Below are 19,082 nucleotides of genomic sequence, written 5' to 3'. Positions count from 1 at the left end.
TCGCGACTTCGAATTTTGCTCCTGACATCTGATACCAATTGTTGACGAAAAACGGGTAAAGAAAACGAAAGAACACGAGAATTTTACGAGGTTCGGCAATGTGCTTACGTCCTCGGTGCCTAGGCGGCGCTAGAAGTTTTATTCAATGATGATATTTTAGGTCTAGGTTACATCTCTATTTATAATAGAAAACCCTGGTACATAATTACAAAATTAACCCTGTACCGTACCGCGAGGGCTGCGCCCCCGCACCCCCAACCCACATAATTTGTAACCCCACAACGAGACTTTCTTTGTAAGGACAGTTGATGTTCGCTTCGCTCACTCCGCTCCATCTCCTGTCCTCTTTACTGGTATATTTATGAGCCATACCTAACACTAGTGTATATTTAGAAGTGATTGCACTTTGTGTGCATATTGTGATTTCCGATGTGATAGCACTGTGTGTACTCATTTGTTCCGATTTTGATGATAAATTGAGATATTTATTACGCACACTCGTATGACTCACGTATTTTATATTCTCTTAAATATACTCTGGGCTGCAAAAATAGAATATGAATGTTCTATGATTCCTTTCAAGTTTTTGATTCGGATACAACATGAGATATCCAGTTTGAAAGTTCTGAAAAATTTTGTCTGAATTATTTTTAAATGTTTATATATATATATTTCGATACTTTATATATATTTATTCTCGTCTTTAATATTATTGTCTCACTAAGTTATACTTAACGCATATTGATTTTCATGTATAGGATATGATAAGAAACTAGACGTGCAGTTAGGAGTCTCCTAAGATTTTTTTATGTTCCTTTTGGCTAGTGGTGATATGTATAATTGTGTTATTAATCTGCTTTATTAGTTTTAATTAATAACTTGTAATAGTAAATCATGATCATTTATTTTGACTATTTTAGTTTAATAGTATTTTGTATGAATAGAATATACATATATAATATATATTTTTAAAACGGCATGGAAACTTAAATATTTACAAATAATTTTAAAGTTGAAAATATTAAAGTTATAAAATAAACAAATTAAAAAAAATTGAACAGTAAATATTGGTATATTTAATGTGACATCTATGCCTCGTATTTTCAAACGTATACGAGCTATGGGTGTTACAAGAAAGGAAGCAAAAACTCACCATATAAATAAAGATGAAGAGAAATTGATAGAAATTTGATATTGGACAAATTATTTCTAAATTTATGAATTTTAATTCATTTTCAATTTAGTTACTAAAGCATTAAATTTAATAAAAATTCCTTATTTTAAAAATCCAAAAATACTTTATAAAATCCTATTTTCACTTTCAAAATAAATTATTATTTTTCAAAAATATGTATCTCGTAATTATTTTAAAAAATGAATTTATAAGAATTATGAATCTTATCCAATTATAAACTCAAATCTATTGACTCAAAATTCGGAACGTTGCAAAACCAGTCCCAGAAGATGAAGGATATCAATAGGCCATTGACTATGGTTTGATCTATGAGCAGGGCACAATCACTAAAAAGTACTGGAAGATTAGGTAGAGGATCTAGGATTCCAATATGTGATCATTGCAAGAAGCGTCACTCTAGAAAGTGTCGTAGATTTAGTAGAACTTGTTTCTGGTGTGAAGAGCAGGGTCACTTTGTTCGAGATTACCCGAAGAACACTGACATAGTTTCAAGAATACCGCAGGCAGTAGTTACTCCACCACCACCACAACAACAACATAGGAATAAAGCACCTGTTCGAGGACAGTCTAGCACCTCTGGAAGGTCCAGAGTTTAGTCAACAGTAACGACTCGTCAGGAGTTCAATACTCTGGCACCAGTGTATGATGTTTGTGCTCGAGAGGAGGAAGATGCACCCCATGTTATAGCAAGTATCTTTGAGTTATTTGATATAAGTATTTTAGCATTTGTTGATCCTGATTCTACGTAGTCATATATTTGCTCTCAGTTAATACAGGACTTTGTATGACTTTAGAGCTTATTAAAATCGAAATTATAGTCACCAACCCTTTAAGAGATGATACTTTGATTAATAGTGTGTGTAAACGGTGTCCTACGAGGATTTATGAGACTGAATTTTTTATATATCTTATGGAATTGTCATTCTGTTAAAATTTTTTATAAAATCGTCTTGTTAAAAATGATAAACTCTTTTAAATAATAATATAATTTTTAGGACTCGTCGTACTAGAATGATGAATTCATCCTCCAATTTATTAATCACCCTAAAATATAACTTTTTCCTCGACCAACATATTCTCCTAATTTTTTAATCACGCATGAATTATTTAACTAAAGAAACTTGTTATTTGAATGAAAGCTCATAAATATTTGATGTTAATATATCTATTTATATTATTAAAAAAATAAGTTTAATAACATATAATTTTCCTATTAAGTAAATGATAATCAATTCTAAATAATAAAGTTAATTTAATAATATCAACTTCATTATTACAATAATTTTATATAATCAAATTATTTTCCTAATTAATACTATTTTTATTATCATATAAAAATTAAGATTATATTAAGATATTAACTATTAATTTAAAAATTAATGAATTCAAAAAATTATGTCAATTCATGAATCCGGTGGGTATTGGAGTTGTCTGGCGGTAGTTTGGAAGAAGAAATAAAATACCTGTTTGGTGTTGAAAAATGAGATACCGGTGGTTCTACGAAAATTTTAATATATAGTTAATAAAATGTTTTATCGAAAATATTAATATTTTTTAATATTTTGATAAAATATTATTTTTTTTATTAAAAATGTTAATATTGTTATTTAATTTTTGGTATAAAAAATAATATTTTAAATAACATTTAATATTATCATTTTTGATAAAAAAAATAATATTTTAGGTTATTAAACATTTTAGATAACATCTAATATTAAAATTTTCAGTAAAATAATATTTTAAATTACACTCTACTAAATTTTTTTAAAAAAACATTAATATTTACAACATCTTTTATAGCTGTATATTGAATCAACCGTACCTTAGACATCATATAATAGCAAATATGTAAGGCTAATTTCGAGCTGTTATATCTCTACCTAATCAATGAGTTTTCGAATTATAAATAAGATCAAAGATCAACGTGGGCACAGGATCTTACCTATGGATATTCTACACAAAGACGCCACCTCCTCTTCGTCTTCTACTTCTTGTTTTTCTCATTTTTGCTCATCAGCGCTTAGAGCTAAAACTCTCAAATCCTCGTCTGCTGATGCTTCCGGCGAGGGCCTTATTCGCAGACTCAGCGTCTTCGATCTCCTCCTACTCGGCGTCGGCGCTTCTATCGGTGCCGGAATATTTGTTGTCACCGGAACCGTCGCCCGCGATGCCGGTCCTGGTCTGTACCAATTCTCTCCCTTTTATTTTACCGGATCGCGGATTTCATTTCTCAATTTAACTTTTGGGGTGACTTCAAATCTGTTGCAGGAGTGACTATTTGTTTCATACTCGCGGGAGCATCTTGTGTGTTGAACGCGCTGTGCTATGCTGAGTTAGCGTCAATGTTCCCCGCCGTCGTCGGAGGCGCGTACTTGTACGCGTATACGGCCTTCAATGAAATTACTGCTTTTCTTGTATTTATGCAATTGATGCTGGATTATCATATTGGGGCTGCTAGTATTGCGCGGAGCTTAGCGAGCTACGTGGCTACCATTTTCGAGCTCATTCCTGCTTTGAAAGGAAAGATACCTCCCTGGGTTGGTCATGGTGGTCAAGAATTATTTGGAGGAACTTTGTCTATCAATATTCTGGCTCCGATTCTTCTTGCCCTTTTGACTATTATTCTCTGCCTGGGTGTTAAAGAGTCTTCTGCTGTTAATTCTTTCATGACTACAACCAAGGTACTCTCTATCATTACGACTGATGATATCTGTTTTCCTTTCTGAAAGTTAAAAAAAAGAAGAGACAAAATTGGTGCTCGGATACTAAAGCCAATGAGATTTGTGAATATTTAAAAATCAACGTTTGGCTTTTGTGAGTATCAACTAACAACATAATAGGTAACTTTTTGGAACATTATGAATGATAAAAGGAACAAACACGAAAAAGATAAGGTGAGAAGGGGGTAAGTGGTAACTGTTTTCCGTGTTAACTGTGTTTCAGGTTGTCATTGTTATTTTTGTCATCATTGCCGGATCTTTCAAGGTTGATGTAGATAATTGGTCTCCTTTTGCTCCCAATGGTTTTAAAGAAATATTGACGGGTGCTACTGTGGTATTCTTTGCATATGTCGGATTTGATGCTGTTGCTAATTCTGCTGAAGAATCAAAGAGACCTCAGGTATTCTTACTTTGAGAGCAACGCAAAGTCTTATGCTTCAATGTTGTAATTTATGTTACTAGTGTTTATCATATAGTGTCTGCGTGAAATTTGTAGTTTCATTCTTTATATTTTCCCTGTTTTGGATTTGATATTTCAGCGGGATTTACCAATAGGAATCTTGGGAAGTCTGCTTGTATGTGTTGTTTTATACATTGCTGTTTGCTTGGTGATCACTGGGATGGTACCGTACAACATGCTGGGAGAAGATGCTCCTTTAGCTGAAGCTTTTACATCCAAGGGTTTGAAATATGTATCTATTTTAATCAGCATTGGAGCTGTTGCTGGGCTTACAACAACCCTTTTAGTTGGTCTATATGTCCAGGTGAACTAATTTGAAATTTCTATGTTTTTGTTATGTCATGATATCATTCTTGAGTAACATGTTCCTAAGTGCACATGATGAAATGCTTGATAGAGTGTTTCTCTGAGCAGTCTCGATTATATCTTGGGCTTGGAAGGGATGGTTTACTGCCTTCAATATTTGCTAAAGTGCATCCGAAACGTCACACACCTGTTCATTCTCAAGTCTGGGTTGGTATTATTGCTGCTGTTTTGGGAGGGCTATTTAATGTGCATGTCCTATCACACATTCTTTCAGTTGGCTCACTGGTATGCTCATTTCTTTTCTTTTTGAGTAGTCTCTGCCCATTATTTGCTTAATTGTATATGGTCATTAAGTTCTCAAATTACCGTGCCTTTAACTTTGAATAGGATTGATACCAAACGTGCATTCCTCAGTAATTTGGGTGTATCCTACTTCAGCATATGCTATATTTCATAGTATCATGTGTAGGTTACTGGAGTAGTTTATTTCAGCTTTGGATGGAAGTGGATGTGTATCTGCAGAACTTATTTCTTTCTACTAACCTTTTAACTATAAAGTGCATTTGTTGGTTTCTGTGAACATGAAGTGACGTATTGAAGTGCTTGTGTTGGATGGTTGTGGGGTCAAGGGGAAGTACTTTTACATAAATTAAGTGATGTTTTGAAGGAGAAATTGTGTTTGTGTACATAACTGCGAAGTACATGAACCTCATTTTATGCTTTGATTTGTTTCAGACCGGCTATTCTGTTGTTGCTGCATGTGTTGTAACTCTTCGCTGGAAAAAAAGGACCGAAAATCAAGATTCTTCAAAATGCATGGCAACCTGGTGTGAAGGTGTCATATGGATTGTTGTACTGGCATGCTGTGGTTTTGCTACAGGAGTTCTTTATCGTGTCGGTGCTTCCTTTATTTATATGATTGTTGCATTGGTGATAGCCATATTGGCTTGTGTTGCTCTTTGTTGCCGTCAGGTGAATGAATTTATCTCTATACATAGTTTTGTTTTTCTACTTTTCGTTTCCAATGCCGGGAAGACTGGAGCCTTTTATCGGTATACATTTGTGTTAATGGGGTTCAAGGTTAGATTGATTGCAGTTTTGGCTTTTCACAGCGCACACAATTTGCTTTCTGCTTGGTTAGGTCAGCTGAATATTGTAAACCTCTTAATAAATTTCTGAACCCATTAATGTACTTGTCTCAGGCTTATTCAGAAGCTCCAGGGTTTTCCTGTCCATGGGTTCCAATTGTGCCATCTGTTTGCATCTTTTTCAACATCTTCCTGTTTGCACAGGTATGCCTGCAAAATGCCCTGACCACACTCCTTTGGAATTAATGCATTGAATTCATGCAACCAAATGATAAAGGAGATAAAATTCGAAGAATTCATGGATCAAAGTTGGCCAGTGTTAATTAGTTTTTTCATTTCTCTTGGCACAGTTACACTATGAAGCATGGATTAGATTCGTCATCCTCAGCTTAGTATCTGTTGCTATTTATGCATTTTACGGACAGTATCATGCAAATCCAAGTTCAGATGAGACAATTATTTACCATATGGTACCTGAAGAAGATAGACATTAGGCACTGTGATCCTTGGTAGGGCTTGTAGTTTATCTTTCTTTATATCGTTGTCTGCATATAAATCTATCTGTGATAATAGATAGAGAATTATATTAGACGTTGTTGGCTTCTTTGCAGACTAATAAATAGAGAATGTGTATTTAGATGGTCTTAATCTGCACTTCATTCTTCATAATTTCTTATCAACTAGCCAGGCTCTCCACAAGGTGTCGTTTTCATAACGGCTCCGGATTAATTTGTGGATCATTGCAATGCAAACTTTTTTCAAATTACATCTTGACAATGAAGGACTACTTTGCCTTGTTAGGATGACAATATATGACATTTTTTCTTCTCAAATGCACAACTGTTCAGCCAAAGTAATACAGAATTACAGATACAGGTGACAAGCATCGCCGAGCTTGCCGCACATCAATAACTTAAAACATCCATTCCTTCCAATGTCCAAGCAAATGCTGATATGTTCAGCTTTCTCTTCGACAGTCACGACCCCATCAACGGAATAGTTGACTGACAAATATGATAATGACTCATCGGAGCTCTATTGATGACGAATATGTGACTGACGTGATTTGGGTGCATTCAAATTAATTTAGTGTCGGACGGAGTTGAGTGACGACAGAAGAGACCAAGAGGCAAGGGCAACGGTGAGCGAGAGGGAGATTTGAGGCCGTGAGGGAAAGGGTGTTAACGTTAAAATATTATTTATTTTAATTTTTAATTGATTTTTGTTTATTCGTATAAAAAAAGAAAATTAAAATTAAGTCACGTGTATTGATTGGTTACTGATTATTTTTTAACGTAATTAATAATTTGAGATAAATAAGATAACAATTTAAATTTCAAGAAATTGAATATCTTGAAAAGTATTTTAAAGAGTGATTCGATACAAAGCACATAATCTAGTGGTTAATGATGCATTTAACCCTAATTCTAATTGTAAACATTAAATTGCATCAATAATTTAGATTTAAATTTATCTGTGAAATATAGTTCTAAAAAGTTCAAATTCTTGGTTATTTCTATATTAAAATATAGATACTTTTTAAATCCATTGTATGAAAAATCAATCTATCAGCGGTCTCTAATTATTTCAACTCACACCGACGTTCAAGATGTGTTTAATTCGTGTAATGTAAGATTATTTTTATGGTACAAATATAAATATATTAGGTTCGTATAATATAAGATTACTCTTTTGATACAAATAAAAAGATCAATTACATCCTTTCATATTTCTTTAATAATATTATATGCCCATGAAAATATAAAAAGTTTAGAATAATTTTATCGCTGAAATTTATAATTTTTTTCATCTTAATCTTTATAGGTATAATATATTGATATATATTAATTACATTAATAATATACTAAATCGAAAACCCAGGTAGAGTTGTTTTTTTAATATATTAATTAAATGAAAAATATAAATTTTAAATAGATTCCAATAAAGAGTGCATGGATTTTCATATCAAAATTTTTAATTTAATATTAAAAGTTAAAGTTGTTTACTAAATATGCTTTATAGTAAAATCTCTCAAAGCTAAGCGCATAATAGTATTTTGTTGAGCACAAAATTCAGAGTTCTCAGGGCTACCTGTCTGCCTCACTACAATCCATAAAATCAAAGGAAATTCAAAAGGTGAACAAGTAAAAGGTTAATGGATTATCCAGCTTTTAAATGAACTGTCTAAAACATGTCCTATAACCATTGAACAAGGTTATGCAGAAACTTGAATCAAGTAAGAAGAAAAAAAGAATCCTCAATTTCAGAATAGTGATTACCCTTTTGTCAGAAATTTACAGCTATTTTCACCTGAAATAGTTACCAGTGATGTTGAGCCCTCTTGGTGTATCAACTGATGTTGCTCTCTGAAGCCTAATCTGTTCTCTGAACTTGGCTATGAACTCACCGGCCTTCCTATCGACCTCAGATCCCACTATGCTGAAAGTCCCAGACATGGTTTCTTCATCCGAGTTTACTTGAAAATTGTCATTCTCTCTCTCCGAGTCTTCTCCTCGCTCTGCAGTGGGATTCTCTTGACAATGTTGTATTTCTTTTTTCTGTATTTCAGTGGATGTAAGCTTTGGCATATGAGATTCACCTACAAGATTCTGCCTGTTTAATCCAATGGAGAAATTATTATGGCCTTCAATTTTTGGTTCACTTTCACCTGTCTAAGCCTCTTCAATTTCATCGGATCCCATTCTCAACTTTCCCTTTGAACAATCTTCTTGCCTCTCCTCCGCATCCGTTGAACTAGTGGTATTGACACTAGCTCTGGAAGTCCTAAAGGTCCGAACTGACTTTCCTCTCGAGGATGCTTTAGAGGAGGGAGCTGCAGGCTTTGCATCAAAGTTGAAGGAACCTGAAATCTGCTCTTTACTACCTAATGACTCGACCTTTTTGCTGTCACATAATTCCTTCAATTCATCCTTAAAGCATTTCCTTGCAGGGGTCCCCAACAAGGACCTATCAACATACTGCCGAGAATGCGATGCATCCACTGAAGCTTTACTCATTGGTTTCAGTACCAATGGTGAAGTAGGAGGAAAAGACCGGCGGGGACACCTTTCCTTCACCAGTTCACTCATTTTGGACTTTGGTGATTCTGAAGAACTGGAATGCGAGGGAGACAGGCTACTTGGTGACTGCGACTGTGAACTAACTTGGGAAGAGAACGAAACCGTGGATCGTAGAGACCCTGATTTGAGTGATTCAAATTGTGTTTCATCAACTGAGAGAGGCCTAAAATGAGACGGGCGAGTGACATTACAATGAACTCTCTCTCTCATTCTTCCGGATTTCAAAAGCCAAGGAATCGGGGAACCTAAAACATCACTCTTATTAGACTCCCCCTCAGAATTTTCAGAACCAAAATCACCAAATCCTCTACCTATATTCTTATTAGAACTATCCGGCTAATCCTTCATTTGTGAACCAAAAGATTCACTTGATCCATTGCCATATCCTTCATGTGCGACATTACTATGAGCTCTCTCTCTCATTCTGCCTGATCTCGAACGTGGAGGAATCAGGGAACCTAAAACATCACTCTCATCAAATTTCTCCAAATTTTCAGAATATAAATCACCAAATGCCCTACCTTTACTCTTATTAGAACCAGAAGATTCACTTGATCCATTGCCAAATCCTTCATATGTGACATTACGATGAACTCTCTTCTTCATTCTTCCAGATCTCGAATGTTCAGGGATTGAGGAACCTACAACATCACTCTCATTAAACTTCTCCAAATTTTCCGAACCCAAATCCCCAAACCCTATACATGCACTCTTATTGGAACTATCCGGCGAATCCTTCATTTGTGAACCTGAAGATTCTCTTGATCCATTGCTATATCCTTCATATGTGACATTACTATGAACTCTCACTCTCGTTCTTCCAGATCTCGAACGCTGAGAAATTGAGGAACCTAAAACATTAATATCATTAGATTTCTCCAAATTTTCAGAACCCAAATCACAAAATCCCTTACTTCTACTCTTATTAGAACTACCATACGAATCATTTATTTGAGAACCAGAAGATTCACTTGAGCCATTGTCAGATCCTTGGTATGTGACATTACTATGAACTCTGTCTCCCCACCTAGATCTCGAAGGCCGAGTAATCGGGGAATGTAAAACATCACTCTCATTTAACTTCCCCTCCAAATTTTCAGAAGCAAAACCACCAAATCCCCTATCTCTACTCTCATTAGAACCTTGTGACGAATCCTTCATATGTGAACCAGAAGGTTCACTTGATCCATTGCCAAATTCAGGAATAGCCCGCCTTGCAACCCTGGATCTTAAACTCCTAACAGGCAACCCCAAAGGTTTATAATCTACAAAAGAACTTGACTCACCATACTTTTCAAGACCACAATTTGGTTGAGCCAACACAACCGTGGGTTCCCCTTGAAAATACTTAGAACTCCAAGCTTGATCAACATTTTCCTCATAAGGGCTTTCAAAGCCACCTTTTTTAACAATGAAATTCCCAGCATTACCCTGTCCACTATAGTACATCACATTACTAAAACCATCTTCAAAAATAGATGAAACATGAAACATTCCAGAAACAAACGACTGGGTATTGACTTCAAGATTACCATTAGCAACACTTATACGACAAAACAGACCATAAGAAACAGCAATGCCAATGAACATAAGGTGAAGAAGCCCCAAAACTTATTGAATATTGTTTGGTTGACGAAATCTGGAGCTTGGGAAGGGAAAGATGGGATTGCAATGAGAAAGAAAGCGAAAAACAACAGCTTACCAACAAAACGTACGTAGTTATTGCTGTAATTGTTCCTGCACATGCTGATGTTAGCCCTTGTTGTGGAGGGTCCAGTTGTAAAGCGAGGATACGAATCTGCCATTGATGAAGGACAAATGTTCCTCACCTTCATTACTGCTGTTTTCTTTATCGTAGTAAGGGTTCCGCTTCCCATTTTGGAGTTAAAAAAATGGAGGAAATTGAATAATTAAAAAAAGGAGAAAAAAAAACAATATTGATCGATTGAAGAAAGGAAGACTTTGAAACCAAGGAAAATAGTTTGGTCGCAAAGAGAGTAAAGTCAGACAGAGAGACGGAGCAGATTTCAAAAGTGTGATTATTGTAATAATTGTTGATTAAGCCTGTAAATGAACTGAACGTTTGATAAATCGTTCAAGAATCGTGCGGCAGGAAGTTCGTTTATGTGCGTTTATTTATTAAATGAACGAACATGAACAAGATTTGGTGTTCGTTTAATTAAATGAACGAACATGAACATAAGTCTCGTTCGTTCATTTACGTTCGTGAACGTTCTGTTATGTTCGTTCGTTTATGTTCATTCATTTATATTCATTCATTTATGTTTAACCCAATCTTCTTAAATCAATTTTGGTGACCAATTTGTAATTATCTTAAAAATATTAATTAATCTGATATTCTGATGACCAATTCCATAATTAACCCAATTTTATTTGGAGATTAAATCTAATATGTTAACCGGTGAGACATCTAGCACCTATATTCATTTTCCCTTTTTTTTCTCAAACTCTAATATTCACCGAATAGTGGAGACGATCGCTGAAAGCTTCAAAACAAGTTATATTATAGTGAAATTTGAAGTTTACATGTATTTTCATCTCTTTCTCTATTTTATTTGGCTTAATAGTTGATATGTAAAGTTATTGTGAGTATCTTCACATCTAAAACTCAAGAAAACATCATACTTCTTTTTAGAAATAGATGGCAAGATAAAGGTAACAATCGGAAGTATATGAGCATCAGTAAAGAGAAAAATATAATAGAATTTGTCAGAAAACAAAACAAAAGTTTCTATGCAATTTCTGAAAAAGTGTGTAATAGCGGAAGTAATGGGTTTTTCAGGAAGAACCCATTAATAAGTAGAAAATACACTTTGACAATGAATTTTTGTTTTCATAGTTCTTGTGTGACCTTTAGTTGTGGAGTAGACTTTATATACGTTAAAATTTTGAATGGTTGTTTAGTAATAATATCAATTACGATATGTAGCATCGAAGGAATTTCGGATTTATGTTATTGCCTTGTAGTCCAATTTGTACCATTCGAAATCTTCATGCTGTTAAATTTTCTACTCTGCCAACGGAAAGGACCATTATTAACAAACCTCACTAAAGTCTGACATTAATGTCACAAAACTTTTAGTCGGCGAATTTATTAGAATAACGTAGATTTGGTTGATTTGTATTGTAGACTATTTTTCATGAAAGAACAATGGAAGTTAGGGACTCCAACGTTTATGTTCGTGTTCGTTTATGTTCGTGTTCCTTTATTTATTAAATGAACGAACATGAACAAGTTATATTCCTTAATAAATGAACATGAACAAAAAAAAATTGTTCGTTTATGTTCGTATTCGTTTATGTTCGTTTATTTATTAAATGAACGAACATGAACATACCTCCATTCATATATGTTTTGTTCGTTTACATACCTATTGTTGATGGCCGTTGCAGTAAATTATCATATTGACCTTTCCCATTCTCACTCCGCAATGAGCGGAAAAAATCAAAACCGTTACTTTTGTGGGTTAAAAAGACCTTAAACGCCGCCGTGTAGATGGAAAAGAGGATAATATTTTAGGTAAACTATACATTTAGTACCTAAATTATCAGTTTTATTTTATTCTAATACTTAAACTTTCAGTTCTTTCAAAATCATAGTTTAATTTTTGTTTCATGGTACCCACGAGGGAACTGACGTGGTATTTTTTTAATTATTTTCTTAATTTTTAAATTATTATTTATATTATTATTTAATTAATTTATTCAACTTAAAATTTATATTTTATTTAATGAATCGAACTTAGAATATTTCATAAAAATATCCAAAAATTTAACCACTTAATCATATTAAGAGTTGATTTAATATATACTAAATTTATTATTTAGCTTATAAAAATATTAAATTAAAATTAAATAATTTCTCATTTTATAAATAAGAAAATGGTTAAATAACTATCTAAAATTATTTATTTATTTATTTAAAAAAATCAATTAAAACGTCAAACTAAAAAATAATATTATATCCTTAAAATTATTTAAATAAATTTAAATATAATTTTTTATCTATTTTCATAAATAATTAGAAATTTAAATTTATTTTCTAAAAATTTTAATTTCAATTTTAAATAATTAAATACATACAATTTTAAATATTTATGATATAATGTAAGTTTTTATAATATTTATTTTAAATAATTTGGAATTTATATTCTATTATAAATAAATACCGTAAATTATATTTATTTTAAAAACAATTGTTTGGTGAGATTTATGGATCAGAGGAGTGAGCGAATTAGCGATTATGGCTGAAGTAGAGAAATTTGTGGAACCTGATAGCGTAGAGGATATACTAATGAAAATCGAAAGATCGATAACTTAATTAAACAGTAAGAATTTCTAATCCGATATCAAGTGTCTCGTTTAAAATTTTGGAAACTGAATAGAAATAGCCCTAATTGTGTAGGATTGATTTGATCCCATCTCAGGTTTAAACCCGTTGAAGCTCTTAAAACAGCACTAGAGTACTCTCCTCCCCAAGACGAGCGCTAAAAGGTTTGGTATTTAAAAAAACGAACTTTTTTTTAAAAAAAAATCAATTTCTTTTGTTTAATTATAGAAAGAATTAAAATTTTGATTTTTTTGATTTTGACTTTTGCAGTCTGCGAATTGGACAATTGTGCATAAAGCGTTAATGGCTGTAAAGATGTTGAAGGAATGCTCATTTCTTTAGATCCCAAGTACCATGATATTCTTATGAAGTGAGTACGATTATCATCCATTGGATTATGCTGTCGTGAAATTTTCTTCTTTTATTATGTATACTGATTAACAGTTTGATTGTAAACCATGTTAGTTTATAGAGGATGTTGCAAATGACAGATTTGCTTTCTGATCTAAGACTAGATTGTTCCCATAGTTGAATATTGCCTGATGAATTAGAAGCTTTGGGGAAATAATAGCTTTCCTTACAGGCACATTATCTGTAGTTTGCGTGTTTGATATCGAGAATCAATGACGACGATGACTATTATGTTTTTCAATGTATGTATATAGAGGATTGTCAACCGGAGATCCCGCCACGTGTGATCGTTGCTTAAGATCCATGAGAAGCTGACGGAGAAAGCTGGTTTTGGATGCATACTGTGTTCCCTTGCAGACACTGTGAATACAGTTTGACTCTAATTGGCCCTTCTTCCCTTGGCATTTTCTCCTCATTACTGCACGTGTATGAGAAACACAAATTTTGTTCCATGTCTACAGTTATCACTTCAGTTTTGAAGCCTGATCAAATTGAAGAATGATTAGAGTCAGAAACTATAATTTATAATAAATTAATAATACAAATATCTAACTTTTCAGTTCGAGGTAGTAGGAGATGCTTGCTTATCAAATCACATTACCTGTGAATCAGCTGTTTTCCTCTCCGTTTACTGTTCCCTTTTTTATTTATGTATATCGATCTTGTTACTCATTGATTGTGATGAAGTTGTAAGAAAAACAAGAATTCGAGAATTGAACGGGAGACTTGAGTTTAGATAGAGAAAATAGAGTGGAGATGATCTTATCTATAAGCTAAGTAGTATTTATTATCATTGTAGGAAACGTTTTACTTCTAATACATTGTTTTTGACTGAATTCAAGGTAAAATAAGTGCACTTAATTTACTTTTTTCTATAAATATGATCTTTAACCGACCATAAATTAATTGTTATTGTAGACCTGAAACTAATAATGACAATAGTTGTTCATTGTTGAAACTGAGTGCATTATTGAGGACTTGGATCCTAATGTAGTTGTTAGGATTGAATACATTTGAAGTTTATTTCACCATAACAGCCGCTTCCTGAACTTGAAATCTTCATGTTGCTGTGTTTTTTGCCTACAGGAAACTTCTGCTGTCAGATTGCTGAGAAAAGCCCAAAGTGTTCAATTTTTGGTCTTAAAGGAGTACTTCTGAGATTATAATTTCTAGCCTTGTAAATCATTTCATGTACAGGGTTCTCTTAAATTCTCTATTTCGATTGCCAAAACTTTTTTTTTTTTTTTAAATATCGATTGCCAACTTTTTTTTTTTTGAAGTGATCGATTGCCAAAACTTGTTTGTATGGAATAGGACCAAAATGAAAAGGCAGTGCTACATAGAATTGATTAGTGGCAAATACCATCATTTCATTTCCATTTAAAGTTCAATGATGATTGAGGCTGATAGCATCCTTTTCCCTGAAAACCGGAGAATGCATTATATGACAAGATAAAAAAATCAATAGGAATTAGTTAGATTTGATTCGAGTCCTTTGAGGTTTAACTTCAGCCAAAACCTTGCAGTCTTGGTTGTTGCCGAAAAGAGTTGTGACAGAACCATAAAAAACAGCTGGAAATGGGAATCTGACCAAAGTTTCATTGGACAACAATTCACATGTAAAAAGCTACCAATAAGTTAACAAAAGGGTTAAAACAAAGTCTTATCTTTCCATATCTTTATTATTCATTCATTAGAATCTGTTGATGTTATCCCCATCCTTTCATTTCTGCTTCTCACCTTTGCCTTCCAAAAAAAAACATCATAACAATATTAACCCAGATTCTTCTGTCACACTTCCTTATCTCCTTCCCCTCCTTGTTGATAAACATAAGCATCTATCACTACTCCACCCTTTACATCCCCTTTTTATAGTCCAAAAAGAAACAAGGCTTTAATAAAAATGGTACCCTAATCAGTACCCACCACCATTGACTATATATGTGATTAGGATCTAGATGCAGAGGCCGGATTAAAGGGTCGATCACTAATCTGCATTGCTGCCCAAGGACTAACAGGCAACGGCTGTTGTTGGTTCCAAATGGCTGAAGTAGGGTTGGGGACGGACAAGGCAGCTACCGCAGAGGTTGGCGTCAATGACAAAGAAGAAACCGCCACACGCTCACAAGACGGGCACATAGTGAGTGTAGTAGGAGGGTTCATGTGCATGTACAGCTGTGGGGATAATTTTAATGCTCTAAGATCTTGCACTTCCTTCTGCAATCTCCGGTTGTCTGCCGTCAGATTCTCGCAACATTTCTTGAGATAGTCACAGTCAACTTCCGTCTGCTTCAACTTTGTCCTGCACCAATTGAAATCCATGCATTTGAGAGAATTTATTCCAGATTTTGTTTCATGGGGGTCCCCTAGCTCTTCCTATAGACATCTATTTACCTACCAAAACCACCACAAAAAGTAACACCAGATAACAATTACCCAGAAAATCTTTTTGCCGTTTTCTTTGCTAAAACCAGTTCTCTAGAATTGCAGTCATGTTCATCACATTTGATGACCAAACCCCAACCTGAGAACCTACTGAATCTAAAGATTTGACATCAGGCTAACAGGTAAACCTACTCTAATTCTATATCAGAACGATCATTAATCACTTGGGCATTAATTCTAAGAGATGAGTTAAACATGTAACACTTAAAGCAACAGCAGAATCCCTTAAAAGATTTTCATGAGCCAAATAGGACACCTTATCCTAATCAAAGCCATTAATAGAGGGTCTTTCAAGGCTTCAAAAATGGTTAACTGCCCTTTCACAATGTCCCCAAAATACCCTTGACAACTCACCTGGCCCTTCTGTTCTGGAACCAAACCTCCACTTGCCTAGGCCTCAGATTCAATTCTTTTGCCAGTGCCAACTTTTGTTTCTACACAATATCAACATTTCCCATCAAGAACAAAATACAAAACAACCCCTAAAAAAATTCCATTGCAGAAATGCCACTGACCGGATTAAGGGTGCTATGTTCCTTGAAGGTCTCTTCCAGCAACAAGGACTGTTCCTTGGAAAGCCTGAGTTTCTTTCTGGAGGAATCCCCGGCAGTGCCATTTTCATCATCGCTAGCCTGAGAGCAAGAAGGTCTATCGGCCTCTGTTTCATAACCCACGTTCTCTCTCTCGTTCCTCTTTCCACTTATGCTAGAAATGGTGCTGTTAGGCGACGACACGCCACCTTCTTCCCCGCAATCGACAGTTGTGAGAGCCCGGTTCACATCGATTCCTCGATGAAATGACCTTGTATCCAAGTGTCGATCTGCATGCATATTCATGAATCATAATAATATTCATTTCATCAACCTCAAAAAGTTGAATCCGTGGAGCCGATGGCCAGCAAATCGTGAATACCGTGGTGTTGGAACAAGTTACTAGAAAAAAAAAACCAATAGCAGTGCGATGCTGTCCAGTATTGAGGTTTAAAGATTATTTGTGAATATACAAAGGATGTGCAACGTAAAGATGGGAAGACTTATTATTTAATGTTTCTAAAAACTGGGAAAAGCGTAAAAACTTTGGCCATAAAACATGCCATAAACACTAGGAAACTGTTTCAAGTATTGTTTCCTTCAAAGTCGACCGTTTTACAAAAACGAAGGTGTTAAGGGACAAGAAAATACCATAAGACGAAAACAGCTCATTCCAAGTATTCCTGGGCTGAAGATTTTGCATGCGGGGCGAAGCTAAAGGCATGAGATTTAACTTCAAAGAAGGCTGATTTTGAGCACATCCCAAGCTCAACCCCAAACCGTCATCATTATCACCCATATCTCTTCTTCTTAGTCTTCCAAAGCCAACCAAAAACGAAAAATAAAAACTCAACTTTCCCGAGTAAAACCGACCAAAGTTCTCAGCTTTTTAACCTCCTCCTTTCTGGGTTTTTTCCCCTTTCCCTCCCTCGAGTGTTTGGATTCTGAGAAAACGCAAAGCGTGAGAAAAGAAGGGTAGAAAATGACTTGAGCTTTAGCAGCCAGAGGTGGTCTTAACAACAGCCTTTTTGGTTTTGGTGCAGCAGAACAGCGTAAGGATGGGACTTTATATAGAGATATAACAGAGCCAGAGAAATAGACAGATGGGTATAGATTCAATCATGACTTGTGTCAGTGACTCTATTGGCTCAACTCAATCATATTATATATGGCTTATTTTCTTCCTTCCTCTTGCATGACTTAACTCAACCTGGGTTACCATGGTTCAGATTTAACCCTGGTTTTTGAAACGGAAAAAAAGGTACTTGTAACTGAGATATTTTTATTAAAGTTAATTCCTTTTAACCACGGTTAAAGTCTTGTCCGAAGGGTTTTTCTATTTTTTCTTCTCTGTTAATTATTACTATTAAGACGTGGCTTAAAAAACGGCTTTTTCGCTCGTTAACCGTTGACTAATGGGACAACTAAAGATGCTGCAAACCCCCCACACGCTGTGCCACGCGCGTTAAGTAAATAAAGAACCAGATCATTAAGGTAATCATTTGCAAAGCAATCTCCTCAACCTTTGAATGCTATCAAGTACCCTTTAGGGCTCTACTATCACACACAAAAATCAAAACTCTGAGAAGCACTATTAAATCTGAAGAATATGAGTTTCAATTTATAGAAATGTTTAAATCATAGATTGACATGGAATATTGAAATTTTTAAATTATCTTAAATTCATTTTTAAAAATTTTAAAAATTTATTCTTGTTTACAATAAATATTATGTTTGTTTCTATTTCAAATTGTATCTGATTTAAACTGTTTAATATGCATGGGTCGCATCTTACATGTAATGTAATGTTAGTCCCAAAGTCGACCACCTACAGAATCTTGTAAAAATCTGAAATATATATATGCGCCATCACATGCAGGGCTAGCTTCTTTTTGAATCCCATACAAGCCTTGATTCTCATCGACAAGAGGATCCCTTCAACTTCGACTAATCATTAATTTTCAGTCATGCTTAAGCTTCAGCTTGAATCAACTCTTGCTTTTAACGTGCAATTGATCCATCTATGCATGCACGTATTTTCACAAATAACTAAATAAAAAAGTTTGGTTTTTTACCATGAAAACATACTATTTGATGATACCATGGTAAGCTTTGAGTGAGTTGGGGGTTAGAGAAGGCCGAAAGGGTTGAAAAGAGGGATAAAGAAACAGATAGGATGGGGGTTGAGTCACGTGGGAGGGAAACATGAGTTCACGTGCACGGCCATGTGGGTATTTAGCCACGTGTCGATACATGGTCCCAAGATGGCGCTCGTGCGTGTCACTTTTGCCTCTACACGACCAGACAGACACCCACTTGTCCACTACAATCATTGGATACCTCTCTCTTTCCGGGATTTTATGTTTCTCCAAGTCAGCTTTCAAAACTTCACGCGCCACTCTCGTTCCCAGCTTTGCCAAGTTCTGCAAATCAAATATTTTGATACAATACTCTGTCGTGATATTTAAAGGAATACGTATAAATTTAAATTTGAAA

The 19,082-nt window shown here is 34.5% G+C and overlaps 2 protein-coding genes and 1 pseudogene across 3 annotated transcripts; 2 read left to right on the top strand and 1 right to left on the bottom strand.

Moving 5' to 3' along the window:
* Nucleotides 1-227: 227 nt before the first annotated feature.
* On the bottom strand, nt 228-17,618 carry LOC120164262 (homeobox-leucine zipper protein HAT3-like). 2 transcript variants are annotated; one of them, XM_039174020.1, is made up of 6 exons: nt 17,238-17,618; nt 16,572-16,876; nt 16,411-16,490; nt 15,713-15,913; nt 8,538-8,542; nt 228-238 (listed from the first exon to the last, which is right to left on the bottom strand). In XM_039174020.1, exons 1-5 carry the CDS (start codon nt 17,383-17,385, stop codon nt 8,539-8,541), a joined length of 738 nt encoding a protein of 245 aa, XP_039029951.1. In that variant the 5' UTR covers nt 17,386-17,618; the 3' UTR covers nt 228-238; nt 8,538. The 2 variants fall into 2 exon arrangements, with proteins under 2 accessions (XP_039029951.1, XP_039029950.1); XM_039174019.1 differs by lacking the exons at nt 228-238; nt 8,538-8,542 and having other exon boundaries at nt 15,189-15,913.
* On the top strand, nt 3,125-6,417 carry LOC120164261 (cationic amino acid transporter 9, chloroplastic-like). The gene is made up of 8 exons (XM_039174018.1): nt 3,125-3,374; nt 3,464-3,876; nt 4,139-4,315; nt 4,455-4,679; nt 4,790-4,966; nt 5,417-5,653; nt 5,884-5,973; nt 6,120-6,417. The coding sequence occupies exons 1-8, from the start codon at nt 3,140-3,142 to the stop codon at nt 6,261-6,263; spliced, it is 1,698 nt and encodes a 565-aa protein (XP_039029949.1). The 5' UTR covers nt 3,125-3,139; the 3' UTR covers nt 6,264-6,417.
* On the top strand, nt 13,114-13,998 carry LOC120164263 (annotated as a pseudogene).
* Nucleotides 17,619-19,082: the final 1,464 nt, after the last annotated feature.

Source organism: Hibiscus syriacus, unplaced genomic scaffold (assembly GCF_006381635.1).
Source record: "Hibiscus syriacus cultivar Baekdansim isolate YM2019G1 unplaced genomic scaffold, ASM638163v2 tig00111506_pilon, whole genome shotgun sequence".
Classification (NCBI taxonomy): Eukaryota; Viridiplantae; Streptophyta; class Magnoliopsida; order Malvales; family Malvaceae; genus Hibiscus; species Hibiscus syriacus.
This window is presented reverse-complemented; position numbering and strand designations above follow the sequence as displayed.

Excerpts from the sequence above, each read along its gene's own strand:
- LOC120164261 (XM_039174018.1), top strand. The coding sequence starts at position 3,140 with ATGGATATTCTACACAAAGACGCCACCTCCTCTTCGTCTTCTACTTCT. Across the intron at positions 3,877-4,138 it reads CTTTCATGACTACAACCAAG|GTTGTCATTGTTATTTTTGT; the intron begins GTACTCTCTATC and ends ACTGTGTTTCAG. Across the intron at positions 4,680-4,789 it reads TAGTTGGTCTATATGTCCAG|TCTCGATTATATCTTGGGCT; the intron begins GTGAACTAATTT and ends TTCTCTGAGCAG.
- LOC120164262 (XM_039174019.1), bottom strand. The coding sequence starts at position 17,385 with ATGGGTGATAATGATGACGGTTTGGGGTTGAGCTTGGGATGTGCTCAA. Across the intron at positions 16,491-16,571 it reads AACATAGCACCCTTAATCCG|AAACAAAAGTTGGCACTGGC; the intron begins GTCAGTGGCATT and ends GATATTGTGTAG. Across the intron at positions 15,914-16,410 it reads TTCCAGAACAGAAGGGCCAG|GACAAAGTTGAAGCAGACGG; the intron begins GTGAGTTGTCAA and ends CAATTGGTGCAG.